This window comes from Sapajus apella, unplaced genomic scaffold, assembly GCF_009761245.1.
Source record: "Sapajus apella isolate SASKATOON/1434 unplaced genomic scaffold, GSC_monkey_1.0 scaffold11, whole genome shotgun sequence".
In the NCBI taxonomy this organism is placed as follows: domain Eukaryota; kingdom Metazoa; phylum Chordata; class Mammalia; order Primates; family Cebidae; genus Sapajus; species Sapajus apella.
In genome coordinates, this window is record NW_022436951.1 from 8,456,039 (window position 1) to 8,473,077 (window position 17,039).

The 17,039-nt window shown below is 41.4% G+C and overlaps 1 protein-coding gene across 1 annotated transcript in view; it reads left to right on the forward strand.

The window, feature by feature from the left end:
• Nucleotides 1-5,741: 5,741 nt before the first annotated feature.
• Nucleotides 5,742-17,039, forward strand: part of SLC45A2 (solute carrier family 45 member 2) — a 39,952-nt gene continuing 28,654 nt past the window's right edge. Inside the window, exons 1-2 of the mRNA XM_032279002.1 lie at nt 5,742-6,557; nt 8,353-8,529. Coding sequence (XP_032134893.1) covers nt 6,173-6,557; nt 8,353-8,529 — 562 coding nt within the window. The 5' untranslated portion in view covers nt 5,742-6,172. The remainder of the gene's footprint in view (nt 6,558-8,352; nt 8,530-17,039) is intronic.

The following is a 17,039-nucleotide window of genomic DNA, read 5'->3' on the forward strand; positions in this document are numbered from 1 at the left end:
TCCCTTCACCCCATCTTGTTTTTCTTTGTACCATATATCACTACTGACATATTTGCTTATTAACCCCACCTGCCCCCCTAGCCCGCCAACACACACTAGAATGGAAGCTTTATGAGGGATTTCGTATGTTTCATTCATTGTAAAAGCCCTAGTTGCTAGAATAGTGTCAAGCAAATAGCAGAAACTTAGTAAATATTTATTAAATGAATATATCTCAAGAGTGAAGTGCTGTCAATTCTGCCTCAACAGCACTTGAATCCATGCCCTCTGCCTATCCACCACTGCAGTTTTCATTCAGGCCCCTCTTATCTCTTCCCAAGACTCCAGTTCAGTTGCCCTATCAGCCTTGACCTCTAGTATCATTGCCTTATTAATATTTTTTATCACGTTACTCCTCTGGGTGTTTTTGACACCACACTGAATTTTCAGTCCTGCAAAAATCTTGTGTTGTTCTTTTCTCCTGCAGTAGAATATAAACTCATTTACGTAACATATCAACACTTTACTGACAACAGGACTTCTAGCTAGCTGTCCAGTCCCATCCCTGTCTTCCTGTTCCCCAGGACTTACATTGGACTACCTGAAATTTCTATGTCATGGTCTCTCTTGTTTCCATTTCTTTCTGTATACTGCATCGTTATTTTCCAGGATTATCAAGACCCCTTTTGCTCCAGCCTGTTGATCTAGCAAACTCAGACTGGGCTGGAACACAGCCTTCTTCATGAAACCTCCTGTGCTTCTCAACCCTAGAGTAGTTTTGTACAGTGATTATGAGTTGTGGAATCAGAAGGGCCTTGGGTTCACGCCTCACTCTGTCATTGCGATGTCTAAGACAATGCCTGTGAAGGGCCTAAACATCCTAGGTGAACAGTATTAGCTCCTATTCCTAAGCCCCTTCCTATGTTTCCACTGCACTTCGTACACATCTACAAGGACAGTAATTGCCTTTACTGTACTTTACAAAATTATTCACTAGGACATACGTTCCCAGAGTAATGGTTCTAGCAAGCAAAATAATTACTTGGAGATACTGTTAAAACAGATTCCTGAGCCCCACCCCCAGAGATTCTAAGACCCAGAATGTGCCACCAAGCTTCCAGGTGATTATGATTCTGGTTCAATGACTGCACTTTGAGTAGCACTGTCCTAAGGGATATGAACCAAATCGTTTTACCTCGGTTATTGTTATAATAGGTGCTCAAAAAAAAATACCTGTTGAATGGACCAGTGAGAGAAAGGATAAAAGCAAGTTGGCAAAATCTGTAAATAAACAGGCTAGAGTATTGATTTCTGTAATTAGATGACTTTACACAAAATTTTCAAATGAAAAATTGTTTTTTGTAGGTTGTGAACTTTTAAAGAGTGAATATGTAAAAGCAAGGTTAGTAGCTTTTGTTAGTGACCCAAACTTTCCTTTTTTTCTGAAGAGTCTAAGACCCTGTGCAAAAAATGTTACACCTCTGTGTTTTCAGTTAACTTTTGACAAACTAGACTTAGAAATAAGTAAGGGGGACAGGCAAGGAGAAAATAGAAAAATATTTTTTGTTTTTGTTTTGAGACAGAGTCTCCTCCTGTCACCCAGACTAGAATGCAGTGGCACAATCTTGGCTCACTGCAACCTCTGCCTCCCACATTCAAGCAATTCTCCTGCCTCAGCTTCCCAAGTAGCTGGGACTACAGATGCCTGCCGCCACATCTGGCTAATTTTTTCTATTTTTAATAGAGACAGGGTTTCACTGTGTTAGCCAGGATGGCCTCCATCTCCTGAACTCATTATCTGCCCACCTCGGCCTCCCAAAGTGCTGGGATTACAGGTGTGAGCCACTGCACCTGGCTGAAAATAGGAAGTTTTAAGGAGAGTGGAAGATAAGCGGGCAATTGAAGATAGCAAATTCTGGTGAAAGAGGAATTATATATTCTTGAAGACATTAATATACATTTATTTACACTCTTGACTCTGCAATGTAGGAAGTATGAAATGCCACAAACTATGGTGATAAATAAGTCACATGAAACAGGGTGATTGGTTGCATCCAGGCTTTTTGTCGGGGTTCATGTTCTCCCTCTAAGCACATTCCAAACTTTAGCAACAATGACATCACACTTTGTAATTTACAAAATACTTTCACCTGCATCAAATCAGAATGCCTTCATCTGCAAATAACAATATCCAAAATAATAAGGAAATGTTTTGGCTCACTCCCTAGAGTCCAGAGGGACAGTGACTTTTAGGGTTTCCTGTATCCAGTCACTTGAGCTCTGTTTCCCTGCAGTTCTCTGGGCTGTCAACTTTCCATTCTCTGTGTGTTTGATTTCTCCTCAGGCTCGTAGCAAGTTCTGCATCTTAATGCCCACACACAGCGATACCCAGACATAAAGATCTCAGGAGCCCCTAGCAAACTGTCTTGCGTCTCCTTGGACTGAGTTAAGTTACAAGCCATTCTTAAACCAGTCTTTGACAAAGAAGACAAGATTATCTTTACATAAAACCAGCCTGCTCCTGAAGCTTCCCTGGACTCAGCTTCCCAAAGGCATGTAAGGAAGGGGTGGATTCCACAATCTAATCCAGGTGCCATCAGAGCAGAGGAAGTAGAAAATGGATGTTAGGTGGGTCATCAATAAGGTTCATTATGTACAGTATCTCAGCTGTCCTTCAACAATCAATTGTAAGGGGAAGGTGGGGCAGGTTTCTTCATTTTACTGATGAGAAAACAAAGACTCAGGAGGGATTCTTAGTTCATTTTTCCCTTAGTGCCTCAGTAATTTTTTCATGGTGGCTTAGACCAAAAGAAATATCTAACCAATTTATAAATAATTAGGTCCCAATGAATTAAATATTTATGTCCTAACAACTTATTAGCTGTTTGAAAAATAGAATACACATAAATAAAAAGAAAATGTATTTTTCATTTCTATGTTAACTACTTACTAAGATGTATGCACCTGTTTCACATTGTGCAGCTTCTCAGCTGGAATCAGATTGAACACTGCTGTCGTCATTTTCTGCTCCATGTTGATGTCCATATAGTACTTGGTTTTTTATCAGACTGACTGGAAAACCCAGCCTCACAAAAATATGAAATCCCAAGGATTACAGTGCAATCTTATGTTGAAAGCATGAACTACCTCACTAGTAGTTCATGTGATGTCTGACAGATGTTGACTTTCAATGTGTTTACTGTGTTCAAATTTTTAAATATCCTGAAATACTCTTGTGAGGTCACTCTAATGCCCTGGGTGCCTTGGTATAGTTTTAGAAACACTAGTTAAAATTGTTTGCTCATGAATATGCAACTAGGAAGAGGCAGAATCAGAATTTAAGCTTTCATATTATGGCCTTCAGTTTTGCTCTTCAGTGATTTGTAGGAAACTTCCCATAAGGTTATGTTTTCCAGCCCAGGCATGGAGGATCACTTGAGGCCAAGGGTTCAAGACCAGCCTGGGGAACACAGCTGGACCTCCATTTCTACAAAAAATAAAATTAAAAAATAAAATTAGCAAGGCGTGGTGTTGTGCGCCTGTAGTCCTAGCTACTCAGAAGGGTGGGCAGGAGGATCACTTGAGCCCAGGAGTTTGAAGCCACAGTGAATTAGGATTGAGCCACTGTACTCTAGCCTGGGCAACAGAACAAGTCCTTGCCTGTAAATAAATATATATAAAAAAGATTGTGTTTCCTACAACTCAGAATTTTCATTTGAACTCAAGGTCCAGCAAGGAAAATATAACTCATTTAAAGTCTTTAAAAACAGAGGAAATTTAATATAAAGAATTCCACTGGTGATGAAAGAGTAGAGAAACCCAGGAGATAGTGAGGCAACCCAGATATGAACAAAACTAGAAGCCAGGGCCACTCCTATGGCTGCAGGGGTGATGGGAAAGTTGGTGTTACCTGGATCCAGAAGCCAAAGTTGCTGGACCCACCTTGGAGACACAGACGCTGCCAGCAATCTCTCAGGGGGGAGAAAGAAATCTAGGGAAATATTCCTGGCTTCTTTCCTTCTCTCTCACCCCTAGTCTTACTACCAATGCCTCCTATTAGCCAAATCTACCTAGAAGCCAGAAAAAAAGGGAATCCTGGAAATGTAGCTGCATAAGATAAAGAGTACCAAAGGAAATAGAGCTGAGCAGACAGGCAGCTGACTGGCAGCACAAAATGTAGTGTATATGTTTTGTTCACTCAGTAATTCCTTTAGCAAATATTTATTGAAGACCTACTATATGCCAGGTGTCATGGTAGGTGCTGGGGATACCATAATGAACAAAACAAACCTGTTCTCTGCTCTTAAATAAATCAAAGACAAACACAGGACATTGAATAAACCCAGAATTATCTCGTTGTAAAATGTATTAAGTGCAACAAGGAAAAATAATCAGGGCGATATGACACAGCTAATGATTTGGGGAAGGGTGTGACCTGCCACCATTTTAAATCTAGTTATTTCACCCCTGAGCTGTGTGTGTAGAAAACTTGTAGTCAGGAAAAGATAGAATGTCTGTATCTATAAAAAGAAGGTTACCAAAAGATATCAATTTATATTTTGACATAACCTCTATGTAATAAGGCTTTATTACCTCACAGCCGTGTGTGATCATGTAAAATAGCATGCATGTGTGAGAGAAGCCATGTGTGATCATGTGTAATAGTGTGTGTGAAAGAGAAGCAATGTGTGTGATCATGTGTAATAGCATCTGTGTGAGTGAGAAGCCATGTGTGATCATGTGTAATAGCAAATGTGTGAGAGAAACCATGTGTGAGCATGTGAAATAACGTATGAGAGAGAAGCCATGTGTGTGATCATGTATAATAACGTGTGTGTGAGAGAACAGTCATGCATGTGATCATGTGTAATGTGTATGAGAGAGAAGCTGTGTGTGATCATGTGAAATAACATGTGTGAGAGAGAAGCCATGTGTGATCATGTGTAATGTGTGTGAGAGAGAAGCCATGTGTGGTCATGTGAAATAACGTGTGTGAGAGAGAAGCTATGTGTGTGATCATGTGTAACAGTGTGTGTGAGAGAGAAGGACCGTGTGTGATCATGTGTACTAATGTGTGAGAGACAGAAGCTAAGTGTGTGGCCATGTGTAATATCATGTATGTGAGATAGAAGACCTGTGTGTGATCAGGTGTAATAGTGTGTGAGAGAAACCATGTGGTTGATCATGTGTAATAGTGTGTGAAAGAGAAGCTGTGTGCAATCATGTGAAATAATGTGTGTGTGAAAGAGAAGCTGTGTGTGATCATGTGAATTAATGTGTGTGAGAGAGAAGCCATGTGTGTAATGATGTGAAATAACATGTGTGAGAGAAGACATGTGTGAATGTGTATAACATGTGTGTGAGAAGCTGCATGTGTAGTCAGTGTGATAGTGTGTGTGAGAAAAAAGTCATGTGTGTGATCATGTATGATAGTGTGTGTGACAGAAAAAAGTCATGTGTGTGATCATGTGTGATAGTGTGTGTGAGGGAAGCCATGTGTGTATGTGAAATAACATGTGTGAGAGAGAATCCATGTGTGAGCATGTGTAATAATGTGTGTGTGAGAGACAAGCCATGTGTGATTATGTATAATAGTGTATGAGTAGAAGCTATGTGTGTACTGTGTGAGAGACAGAAGCCATGTGTGTGATCATGTGTAATAGCATCTGTGTGAGTTAGAGGAGCTGTGTGTGATTACATGTAATAGTGTGTGTGAGGGAAACCATGTGTGTAATCATGTGAAATAACGTGTGCGTGAGAGAGAAGCCGTGTGTGATCATGTGTAATAGAATGTATGTGAGAGAAAAACCATGTATGTGATCATGTGTAATAACGTATGTGTGAGAGAGGGAGAAAAGCCATGTGTGTGTGTGATCTTGTGTAATTGTGTGTGTGTGTGAGAGAGAGAGAAACAGAGAGAGAGAGAGAGAACAGTACAAAGGAAGACCTCTTTGGAAAAACATTCCAACTTTCTAAGGAGCCAGAGGGCTCACTCACAGCTACTAATCTCTGTCATGCTTTCCAGCACCACCCGCTCCCTTTCATCATAACTTGTGATCTTAGAGGCAGGCAAGAATTTGAGCCCCTCCCCCAGCCTGACCATCTCTGTTGTTGCTTGACCAGGCTCCACGTCAAATCCAGTTTGAAGCACAGACCCTAGCACCACGCAGGAGGTGTTCCTCTTCCAGTAGCCATGGGTGTCAACAGTGGGCAGGCTGGCCGCCACATCTATAAATCCCTAGCTGATGACGGCCCCTTTGACCCTGTGGAGCCTCCTAAAAGACCCACTGGCAGACTCATCATGCACAGCACGGTCATGTTCGGACGAGAGTTCTGCTACGCGGTGGAGGCAGCGTATGTGACCCCGGTCCTGCTCAGCGTGGGCCTGCCCAATAGTCTGTACAGCATGGTGTGGTTCATCAGCCCCATCCTGGGATTCCTGCTGCAACCCGTGGTCGGATCAGCCAGTGACCACTGCCGGTCCAGGTGGGGCCGCCGGAGACCCTATATCCTCACCCTGGGAGTCATGATGCTGGTGGGCATGGCTCTGTACCTCAATGGGGATGCCGTGGTAGCAGGTAAGTGGACTGCACATGGTGGGGTGGGCAGGGATATGTGTCTTAGTGTGCACCTCTGCAGGAGGAGAATGTTAATTTGTTTGACCTTTCATAGGAATTTGTTAGAATTGATCTCTCCTAGGTTACAGTGAACTTCCGCCTTTGACGAATTTGGCCCAGATTCTGTGGCTGGGGAGCCTCTACTTCTAGAAATATAAAAATAAATATCTTTCGTTGTTGTGAAGATTTAAAAACAGGATTAAATTTGTATCTATTTTATCAAATTGAATATTTTTACATATTTATCAATTGAGTTACTTTTTGAGCCCATTATGCTCTATTTAATACTTTATCAAATTGACCAGCTGCCAAATAGCTCCATAAATATTTACAATAAATCACCTGTGTATCCAAATGAGTTAATTCTGTTCATAGTTTTATGTAGGGCCTCTTAATAGGCATAGGGCATAAGCCCACCAGCTCAAGAGGACATTTCTGGCATTGAAAATTCTGGACAAAAACAAACCTCAGTGTAGGCATTTTTTTTCTGGCCATTAATCAGCTACCAGTTAATCAGTAATTGATGGTTGTACAATAAAGTTGCATTGTAGAAAGGATTACAATAAATACCACACATTTTTAGACCATTAACTCTCAAGCTAGCTGAATAGGTGATTATGAGGCAGGATAATCAATTATCATTTGTACATATTTCAAAAAAAGCATAAATGTACAAATGTAAGATATTTCTGGGAGACTGAGCAGAAAGCCGATAACCTTTGTTGACTCTAAGGAGGATTACTGAAGGACTGGAGGTGAGAAGCTGCGGGTAGGCTTATTTTTCATTTAATTTTATACTGTAATTTTTAAAATGTGTATATATAATCTATGCTATTCTTAAGTTTAAAAAACAAACTGAAACAAGAGAAACAACAATGTATCTTTTATAGGAGATTGGGTGAATGAATTACAGGGTATCCATAGAATGAATATCTAGCTGTTAAAAATTGTGAGGAGGTGAAATTATATGAAATTATATAGTTACTACATCAGTGCTGTTCCAGTGCAGGTCAAGGTGTGGCTTCTGACCTGCCCCTCATGATCAGCAGGGGCTGTTAGAGTGGGGCAGTTTCTCAGGCCCACTTCAGGCTCACCCATTGAATCAGAGTCTTGGGAAATGGGGCCAGTGATCTGTGTTTTAACAAGATGTACAAGCGATAGTTCAACATGCCAAACTTTGAGAAGCACTGCACTTGACTACCATCATACACCTGTGTCCATATGTGCAGAAGTGCGTAAAAGGAGGCCTCAAAGCATGACCTTCTCTGGGGCTGAGATTGGAAGCATCTCCCTCAGCTTTTTCTATATCCCTAGAATTGTTTGCAATAAACATGCATACTTTTTTATTTAAAGAGATATTTTATACGCCAGAAATTTCACTACTTAAAAGTGTACAATTCAGTGCCAATTAGTGTATTCACAGGGTTGTGCAACCATTACTATTCTCTAATTCTAGAACATTTTCATCACCCCAGAAAGAAACCCATTACCGTCAACAGTCACTTCCCCTTTTCTCCTATACACCAGCCCTAGGCAACCACTAATTTACTTTCTGTCTCCATAGATTTGTGCTTTCTGGACATTCGCTTGCATAATTTTTTAAAGCCTGAAAAACTATGAAGGTATTTTATTTGGAACAAAAAGCAAAATAAAAGCAAGGGAGACGATTTTCTGACAAGAGGTTTAGGTGGAAATAAAACACAGATGGATGATTCTAAAACAGGATTTAGGAGACCAATGTTTATTTTTCTTTTAGCTTTGATTGCTAACCCAAGGAGGAAGCTGGTTTGGGCCATAAGTGTCACCATGATAGGTGTGGTTCTCTTTGATTTTGCTGCTGACTTCATTGATGGGCCCATCAAGGCCTACTTATTTGATGTCTGCTCCCATCAGGACAAGGAGAAGGGCCTCCACTACCATGCCCTCTTCACAGGTAGGGAATATTTCAGAAAGTCTCTCCTTCAGCTCCCCAGACAGTGAGGCGCTTCCACTAAAGCCATCCAGTCTCTCTGCGCTTGGAGTTTTTTGAATGAATGGATCAGTTGATGGGCTGCCCTCAGTCACACGGGCCCCATTTCCCCCTGCATCTCTTTGAACAATCAGCTTGTGACTGGTGCTGCAGTTTCTGCAGAGGAAGTTTACAGACGAGCTTCTTAAGAATGCTTTGCGGAGACAATTACAACTGAAATGAAAAGAAGCCTTGTGCGTTGTACTTTTGCTTTACAGCAGTGGCTCTCAAACATCAGCAATGTAGCATCCACATTCTTGAGGAGGTCGTTGAAAATACAGTTGTCTGGGCTCCTTCTCCAGTTATTCTGATTCAGTGGGTCTGAGGCGCGGCCCAGATGTTTGTATTTTGTTTAATAAAGACCCCAGATGATTTTGTGGCAGGTGTCCTAAGAACCGCATTTAAAAAACAAAAGAAGAAACAAACCAAGCAAACAAAAAACCTCACGTCTTAGGGATTTCTTAGTTATATAAAGAGTTGGCATTTCTTCAGCCTTGTAGTTTGGAAAAGTTCATGCCAGGAGGAAAAGGTCTCTCTTCATCTCTTGAGGCTGTTGCAGCCTGCTTTGGTTACTCTTGGTCAATTGTTCAGAGCAATGCTACTGAGAGCACCAGCTAGGACTGTGCTAGAACTGGGCATTGAAATATAAGGCAACTGCAGGATCCTGGCCCAAGAGGATTTTTATATCTAAGAGGGGGACTCTATCAGCCCACCTTATTTGATTGTCTTCATAGCCCAGCTAATGCATTTATTTACGTTTTGATGTATTCTGTCTCCTTCCATGGCCAGGTAGGTCCATGAGAAGCAAGATCTCAAATTCTGCTCAGTTTTTGCCTCTGGACTGCTGCCTGACCATGGAAGCCATTGGAGCCAATATTTGCCATTTGAGCAAACATTTGAACAGTTGAAAACATGAAGGAGTGAGACTGTTAGAGCACAGCTGGTAGATCCTCCTCTGTACAGGGAAGGCAGAGGGATAGGAGTGCAGCCCTGTCTGTCCCTGGCCCCTGCCCACTATGTCTCTAGATGTGTAAATGTGCCTAAGACATGGCCAGGGCTTGAGACCTTCCCCCGCCTCACCTTTGCTCTTGGCTTCCCTTCCCACTGTGCTTTCCACCAGTGTCTACTCACTCAGATGCTCCCACTCCACTGGCCTCCTTCTGTCTCAGGGGTCGGACCAGCCCATCATACCTGCCCCAGGGTTTGGCATGAGCTCTTGCCCTGCCTGGGATACCCTTCCCCATATAATCCCATAGTCATGCCTTCATTTCACTCAGGTTTCTCATCAGATGTCTCTCATCAGTGAGGTCTTTCTTGGCTATCATACGTGACATAGTATGACCACTCCTCTTTCTCCTCATCCTTATCTGGTTTGATGTTTCTTTCTAGTACTTATCACTACCAGACTAACTGACTGGCTATTTATCTATCATCCATCTCTCTCTCTCTTTCTCTTTTTTTCTTTCTGGTTATTTCTCCCATTTAGAACATCAATCCCAGTTGAGCAGACCTTTTGTTTTGTTCTCCAATGAATCTTCAGTTCCTGGAACAGTGTGTGCTACATAGCAGGTGCTCAGTAAATACCGAACAAACAGTTCTCAAATACCCCTCATGTATGCTAATAACCCTGTTTTAGGTATTTTCACTTACATTATCTCAATCTTGACAATGGCCATGTGGAAGTGGTGTGATTCCCATTTTTCAGATGCGGAAGCTAAGCTTTGGAAGCAGTGGCGTGCTAGAACTGGCTCATGCTGGCTTGCTGAGAATCAATTGTTAAGTTTTAGGAATTCAGTGAACTTCTTGACATCACGTTTCTGGCTTGAAACTGGCTATGATGGGAGTTTTAAAACTCTAGAAATTGGCAAAGCTATAAATCAGGGCTTTTTTTTTTTTCCTTAGAGAGCCAGATGTTAAATATTTAACTGAAGTTCAATGATTGGAGTAGGGGAGGGGGTGCACTGATGAAGTCACTTGCCCATGGTCCATAGCCAGAAGGTCTCAGAATAGATTCCAACTGCATTTTCCTAACTTAAATCTGACAATTCCTTCTGTTTTATTATAATTTGCTGAAATTTATTATAAGGTCATGGGAGACTTTCTGGCTTTTGAACTCGATATTAAGAGTTTATTGATCTATAGGACATCGGGCAACGTGGCCATCACTTCCCAGCTTACAATGGTATTAGATGTGGCCAAAAGACCTATGCTTTGTTGCCTTGATATTAGAAGACAAATCTCTGTGTTAATGAGTTTTCCAAGGCCAATACGTGATAGTATTGTAAACCAGAAATATAATTCTAACTCCCAGCTAACTGAAGGACCCTTCCTCTTGGCCAAGGGTATCCTAAAGTAAATCTGAAATACTAGTTTAGGCCATGATGGGAATGGGTGGTTGGACATACCTCATTATAGCTCCATCCCTTTGGAATTCAAGCACAGTTAACCAGTATTAACATTAAAGCAGAAACCTTAAAACTGACAAAACAGACTCTTTGTAGCAATTAGGTGTCAACATGACAACATTGCAGGCCTTGAAAGAAATGGAAGTATATTTTACCCCAAAATACATTTCTTTGACATATGTTGAAATGGCCCTGAAAAGCTGTCTCTTGTGGGGAAAATCCACATTCCGTACTCCTCACTCTTCCCTTTCCAGGTTTTTTCCTGATTTAGGGTAAAATTAAGGAAAGTGTCTGGCACCTTTTTAAGTCTGATAAGAAACATTTACAATCCATTCTCTCTGAAGCCTGCTACATGGAGGCTTCATCTGCATATTAAGAACCTTGGTCTCCATAACCCCTTATTTTAACCCAGACACTCTCTTCTATGGCTTCCAAGTCTATAGATAAACTCTTTCAACCAATTGCCAATCAGGAAATCTTTGAATCTACGTATGACCTGGAAGCCCCTACTTCAATTTGTCCTGCCTTTCCAGACCAAACCAATGTGCATCTTACATGTATTGATTGATGTCTAATGTCTTCCTAAAATGTATAAAACCAAGCTGTAGCCCTACCACCTTGGGCACATGTTCTCAAGATCTCCTAGAGCTGCATCACAGGCCATGGTCTTCATATTTGGTCAGAATATATCTCTTCAAATATTTTGCAGTTTGACTCTTTTTACTGACTAATTCTATGTATTTAAGACAATATATCCCTTTTGAGATTTTCTGTTGATATTAGTATATGGTATGGTGCCAGCAAACATCAATAATTTTCATATTACCTTCATTCAGGTTCTTATTACAGCTTATCTGAGCTTTAGTACTGTTGATGGGAAAAAAATTAAAATATTTGAAGAAGTTTATTCTGAGCCAAATAGGAATGACTATGGCTTGGGACACAGCCTCAAGAGGTCCTTGAACATTTGCCCAGAGTGGTTGAGCTATAGCTTGGTTTTATATATTTTAGGGTGATAGAAATTACAGGCAAATATATAAATCAATACATGTAAGGAATACATTGGTTCAGCCCGGAAAGGTGGGGCAACTTGAAGTGGGGGGCTCACAGGTTATAGGTAGAGTCAAAACTTTCAATTGGCAATTGACTTAAAGAGTTAAGCTTTGCCTAAAGAGTTGAAATCAACAGAAAGAAATGCTTGAGCTAAGATAAGGAGGATTATGGAAACCAAGGTTCTTGTTATGTAGATGAAGCCTCCAGATAGCAAGTTTCAGAGAGAATAGATGGTAAAAGTCTCCTTTTGAGTCTTAGATGGTGTCGGTCTCTCTAAAAAAACCTAGTAAGGGAAGGAGGTTCTCTGTAGGAAAAAAAATTTCTCCCACAAAAATGGCTTTGCAGATCCATTCCAAAATATATCAAAGAAAGATATTTCGGATAAAACACATTAATTTTCTTCAGGATGTGTCATCTGTCATGTGATGGTATGCCAGAGTCAGGGTGGAATTTGACATCCTATTGCTACAAAGAGTCTGTTTTGTATGGCAGTCTTGTGATCTCTATTTTAATGTAAATGATGGTTAGTGGTGTTTAAACTCCAAGGTGTGTCTAACACCTCCCTTCCCATCGTGGCCTAAACTAGGTTTTCAGGTTTCTTTGGGATCCCCTTGGCCAAGAAGGAGTGTGTCCACCCAGTCAGTTGGAGGCCTTAGAATTTTATTACAGGTTTGCAGTATTCATCCTTTAACTGCTCTCCAGTCTCTAGTTTCTTCCCACTCCAATTGAGCCAACTGATAGCGTCCAGATTCATATTTTTAAAAGCCAACCATGACCAGGGCACTTTCTTGCTTGATAAGTTGCAATGGCTCCCCCTATGTGCCTCCTGGATAAATAATATTTTTCTGGACAGAAGTTCAAAGCTGCCACAATCTGTTCCCTTCCCACTCTCCAAACTTTACTTCCCATTACCCCTTTCACATTCTCTGTGCTCTGAATAATTTTTCATCGTGTTCCCAGAAGCAGAGGGCAGGTCTGTTTTATTCCCTGCATCCCTTCTTTACCACTGGCTGGCATATTGTAGGTATTCAAAAGAAAGACCAGTGGGACGAATGAAGGAGCCAAGCCTTCCTTCTTCAGGTTCTGGGTCTTTGCTCACACCAGAAGTTTCTTTCACCTTTTCTGCCTGTGGAGATCAAAGCTGCTTGGAAACGCTCACTCATTTTCTAGGGACAAGGGCCCTCCTTCTTTTCTAAATTGCAGGTATAATTAATTTCTAACTTGTTCGGGGGGTAGATCCACAAAATAATCAAAGCACAAAAGTTTGTTGAGTAGATGAACATAAAGTTGCCAGTGAGGTAGATAACTCTAGCAGAAAGAGACCACTGAGGCTGCAGTTGAGCACACATACATCCTGAATTGTCATCTCCTCCTGGGGCCTTTGTGGACTGTTTGGGCTGCTGTGCCAGAATATCACTGCCTATGTGGCTTAAACAACAGAAATCCATTTTCCCACAGTTCTGGAGTATGGAAATCCAAGATCAAGAAGCTGTCAGGGTTGGTTTCTGGTGAGGCCTCTCTTCCTGGCTAGCAGACAGCCACCTTCTTGCTGTGTCCTCACATGGCCTTTCTTCTGTGCACCTGCACCCTCACTGTCTCTTCTTATATGAACATTAGTCCTATTGGATTTGAATTATAGCTCCACCCTTAAGGTCTCATTTAACCTTAATTATCTCTTTAAAGGCCTTGTATACAAATACAGTTGCATTCAGGGTTAGCTCGTCAACACAGAAGTCTGGAGGGCAGAGGACACAACTGAGTCCATAATTGAGCCCTTTCACTTTTATCCTTGTTGCCACAGAGTCCAGCTCCTGAAGCTTGGGTGGGATATGGAGGGAACACACGTGCTTTTCTCTCTCATCTCTCCTCCCCAGTCTCTCTTCTTTTCCTTCGTTTCATAATGAAGATATTCTAGAATTTTCAAATAAACAAGAAAATTACAAAGGTCTTTTTGTGTTTGTAAGAGCAGCTAAAGAACTGGAGTATTGTGTTCCAGTCTAGCTGTTCTCAGGTTCTCATGCAGAATTCTCCTTTTAAGATCTTCTAAAATCCTTGCACCACTGTCCTGCAGGGAGGGGAAGAAAATTCCCCCCCCAACCCCCCTTCAACCCTCACCCCATCCTTGGAGGGAGGGGCGGTTGGTGGCAAAGGGAAATTTGGCACACACCCTGAGGAAGACATTTCACCACCTCCCACCTTAAATAAACAGCCCATCCCAAAGGGCTACTTTCTTAGAGTCTCTTTACTGGCCTTTGTCATTTTCCACCTTCCCTGTTAGTTATTTGAATACATTTCTAATCACCCTCATTACACCATGAACTTCTTAAGGGAAGGGGACTATCCAGAGCGAACATAAGTGTGAATGAATGAGAGGATAAGGGATGTGTGAGTGAGAGACAATCAATGTTATGTGCACTTTAATAATCTTTTTGGGGGACCGGTACTGCCATCCAAAAATCCAGGCTGACTTCCTTCCTTCAGCCCTTCTCTGTGCTCCTGTCCCCTTCCCTATCGGCACTTGGTATATGCTTAAGGAATAGAGTGATTAGGAAGGGGTTGGCTGCAAGTCACTAAAGCCTACAAAACAGTGGCTTAAAGGCAGAGGTTTATTTTTCTTATGTAACTAAAGGTCGGGAGTAGGTGTCTGCTGGCTTTCTCTCAGCTGCTCAATGTCAGAACCAACAATTTCATGTTTCCTTCGCAGCTTCATGGATATGTTGCCTCCTGGATATGAGACAGTTGCTGCAGGTCCATAGCTTATGTTCCTTTCAAGACAGGAGGAGGGGAGAGGAGGGTCAGGGGAGAAGGAAGAGTGAAGGGGTAAGAGCCTACACTCTCTCTTTAAATGAAGAAAGCAAATTTGTCCTAGAAACTTCCCCTCCCCCAGAGTTCTGCTTGTTTCTCATTAGACAGAATTAGGTTATGTGAGCATTCAGTGGCCTAAGGAGGTTGGAAAAGTGAGGGTTTTGTGGGGAGTTGGTCATATATCTCCCTAAACCACGTTGGGGTTCTATTAGCAAGAAGGAAGGAGTGTTTATTGTTGAATAGTCAAAGCTGGTAGCTATCACATAAATTGCAAACACAGTTGAGTGTTAGCTTAATAAGAATAATTAAAGATCAAGACTATTACAAGAAAATGAATCAGAGCCTTTTTTTTGAGACAGAGTCTTGCTCTGTCACCAGGCTAGAGTCCAGTAAGCATGATCTCAGCTCACTGGAACCTCCAACTCCCTGGTTCAAATGATTCTCCTGCCTCAGTCTCCCAGGTAGCTGGGATTACAGGCATGCATCCCCGCACCCAGCTAATTTTTGTATTTTTAGTAGAGATGGGGTTTCACCATGTTGGCCAGGATGGTCTTGATCTCCTGACCTCATGATCTGCCCGCCTTGGTATCCCAAAGTGCTGGGATTACAGAGGTGAGTTACCGCGAGTGGCTGAAGCAGAGCTTTTAAAGTCCCATATATTAGTAAATAATTAAAGGATAATTATATTTTGAAGTGATAATATGTGCCTGCTCACAGTTTTATTTGATCTGCACATTTGTTCACTCTCTCCTCTGTGTTGTAATTTGCAATGTATTTATCCAGCCCTTCTACAAGATTAATAAACTCCCCCATGAAGGTTCACCTGCAAATTCCCTTTGGCTTCTAATTCATTGCCATGCTGTTAGCAGGTACTTAAACATGTGAGTTGTGTAAAAGGAGATCCAAGAGTTACATACCTCTGCTTATAATTCGTAGTTTTACATGACATGACAAATTGCATCAATCAGACAAATATTCTCATTTAATTACTTTCCTTTGTCTCATGACCAGCACTGAGCTCTGAACCTCAACCAGCTGTTTCCAGTGCATGTCTTTGGTCATATCGGGACAGCTGAGGTCGTGTGGATGGCTCAAAGCAACTTCTTTCCCCAACTAAAAAAACAATTTAAAACATCTTCCTCTGGTAGGACAGTGCAGAGGAGTCTCTCACCTTGTTTAAGGCTTAGATTCTAAACTCCCTGACTCAGTGACAATGACAGTCGACATTATTCGTAAATATCTCTTAGATTACTCATAAAATACAATACGTCTTGTTTTGTGTGTACAAACCTGCTTATATATATATATATATATATATGTATCTGCAGATTATTCTCTCCTTTAATGTTTACTCCTGGAATTAATAGAATTACCCATACTATTTAAAATGTTATTCTTGTCTTTCTTGTAATCTCTTTCTCCTTCTGTTCAAAGTGTGAATAGTTGAATTCTGATGAGTTAAACGTGGAATATGTGACCGCACTATAGTGTCCTGATTCTGAATGAAAAACTGCATTAAAAGATGAGTGAGAATAACAGGCAGGGCTTTGTCACTTGGCCCTGTGTGAACATGCCAAACGTTCTGAATTTACATGAACTTGGCAAAGAGATAACTACAGCATTCCATTTGAAATAAACATTTACTGACAAAGGCATGTTCAGTGTCAGGGCCCATTTTGATTTTGATTTTTCATCAGCGGCAAATTATTATTCACCCAAGGAATCCAATCATCTCAGTACAGTGAAATTCTTTTTATTTGTTGATTCAGGGCTGTGGTTCCAGCCCAGCATTTCCAAATGCTTTGTAAATAAGTGTCCAAGTGTTCATTACCAAAAATATTTCCCATAATCTTTCTGACATTTTTTTTTTCATTTTCTAGAGAAAAGACTGTACTGGCTCCTAGGGAGACATTTAATTCCTCTAGCTTCTGTCTTTTATATTTAAAGGCAACCCTACCATCCTCTATCCCTGGTACACATGTTAGCCAGGGTAGGTTTGGTGGGTCCACCTGCATCTTCTTACCACATAGATCCTTCACTGCTGGGTGCACCTGAGGCTGTGGACCCAGCGAGTTAACAGAGCGGTACTCACCAGGGAAGGCTGGAAATTCCTTTGTGCCCAAGGAGTCTACCAAGCTTACTTCTGCTACTTGAACCCGAGACTTTGCTGTT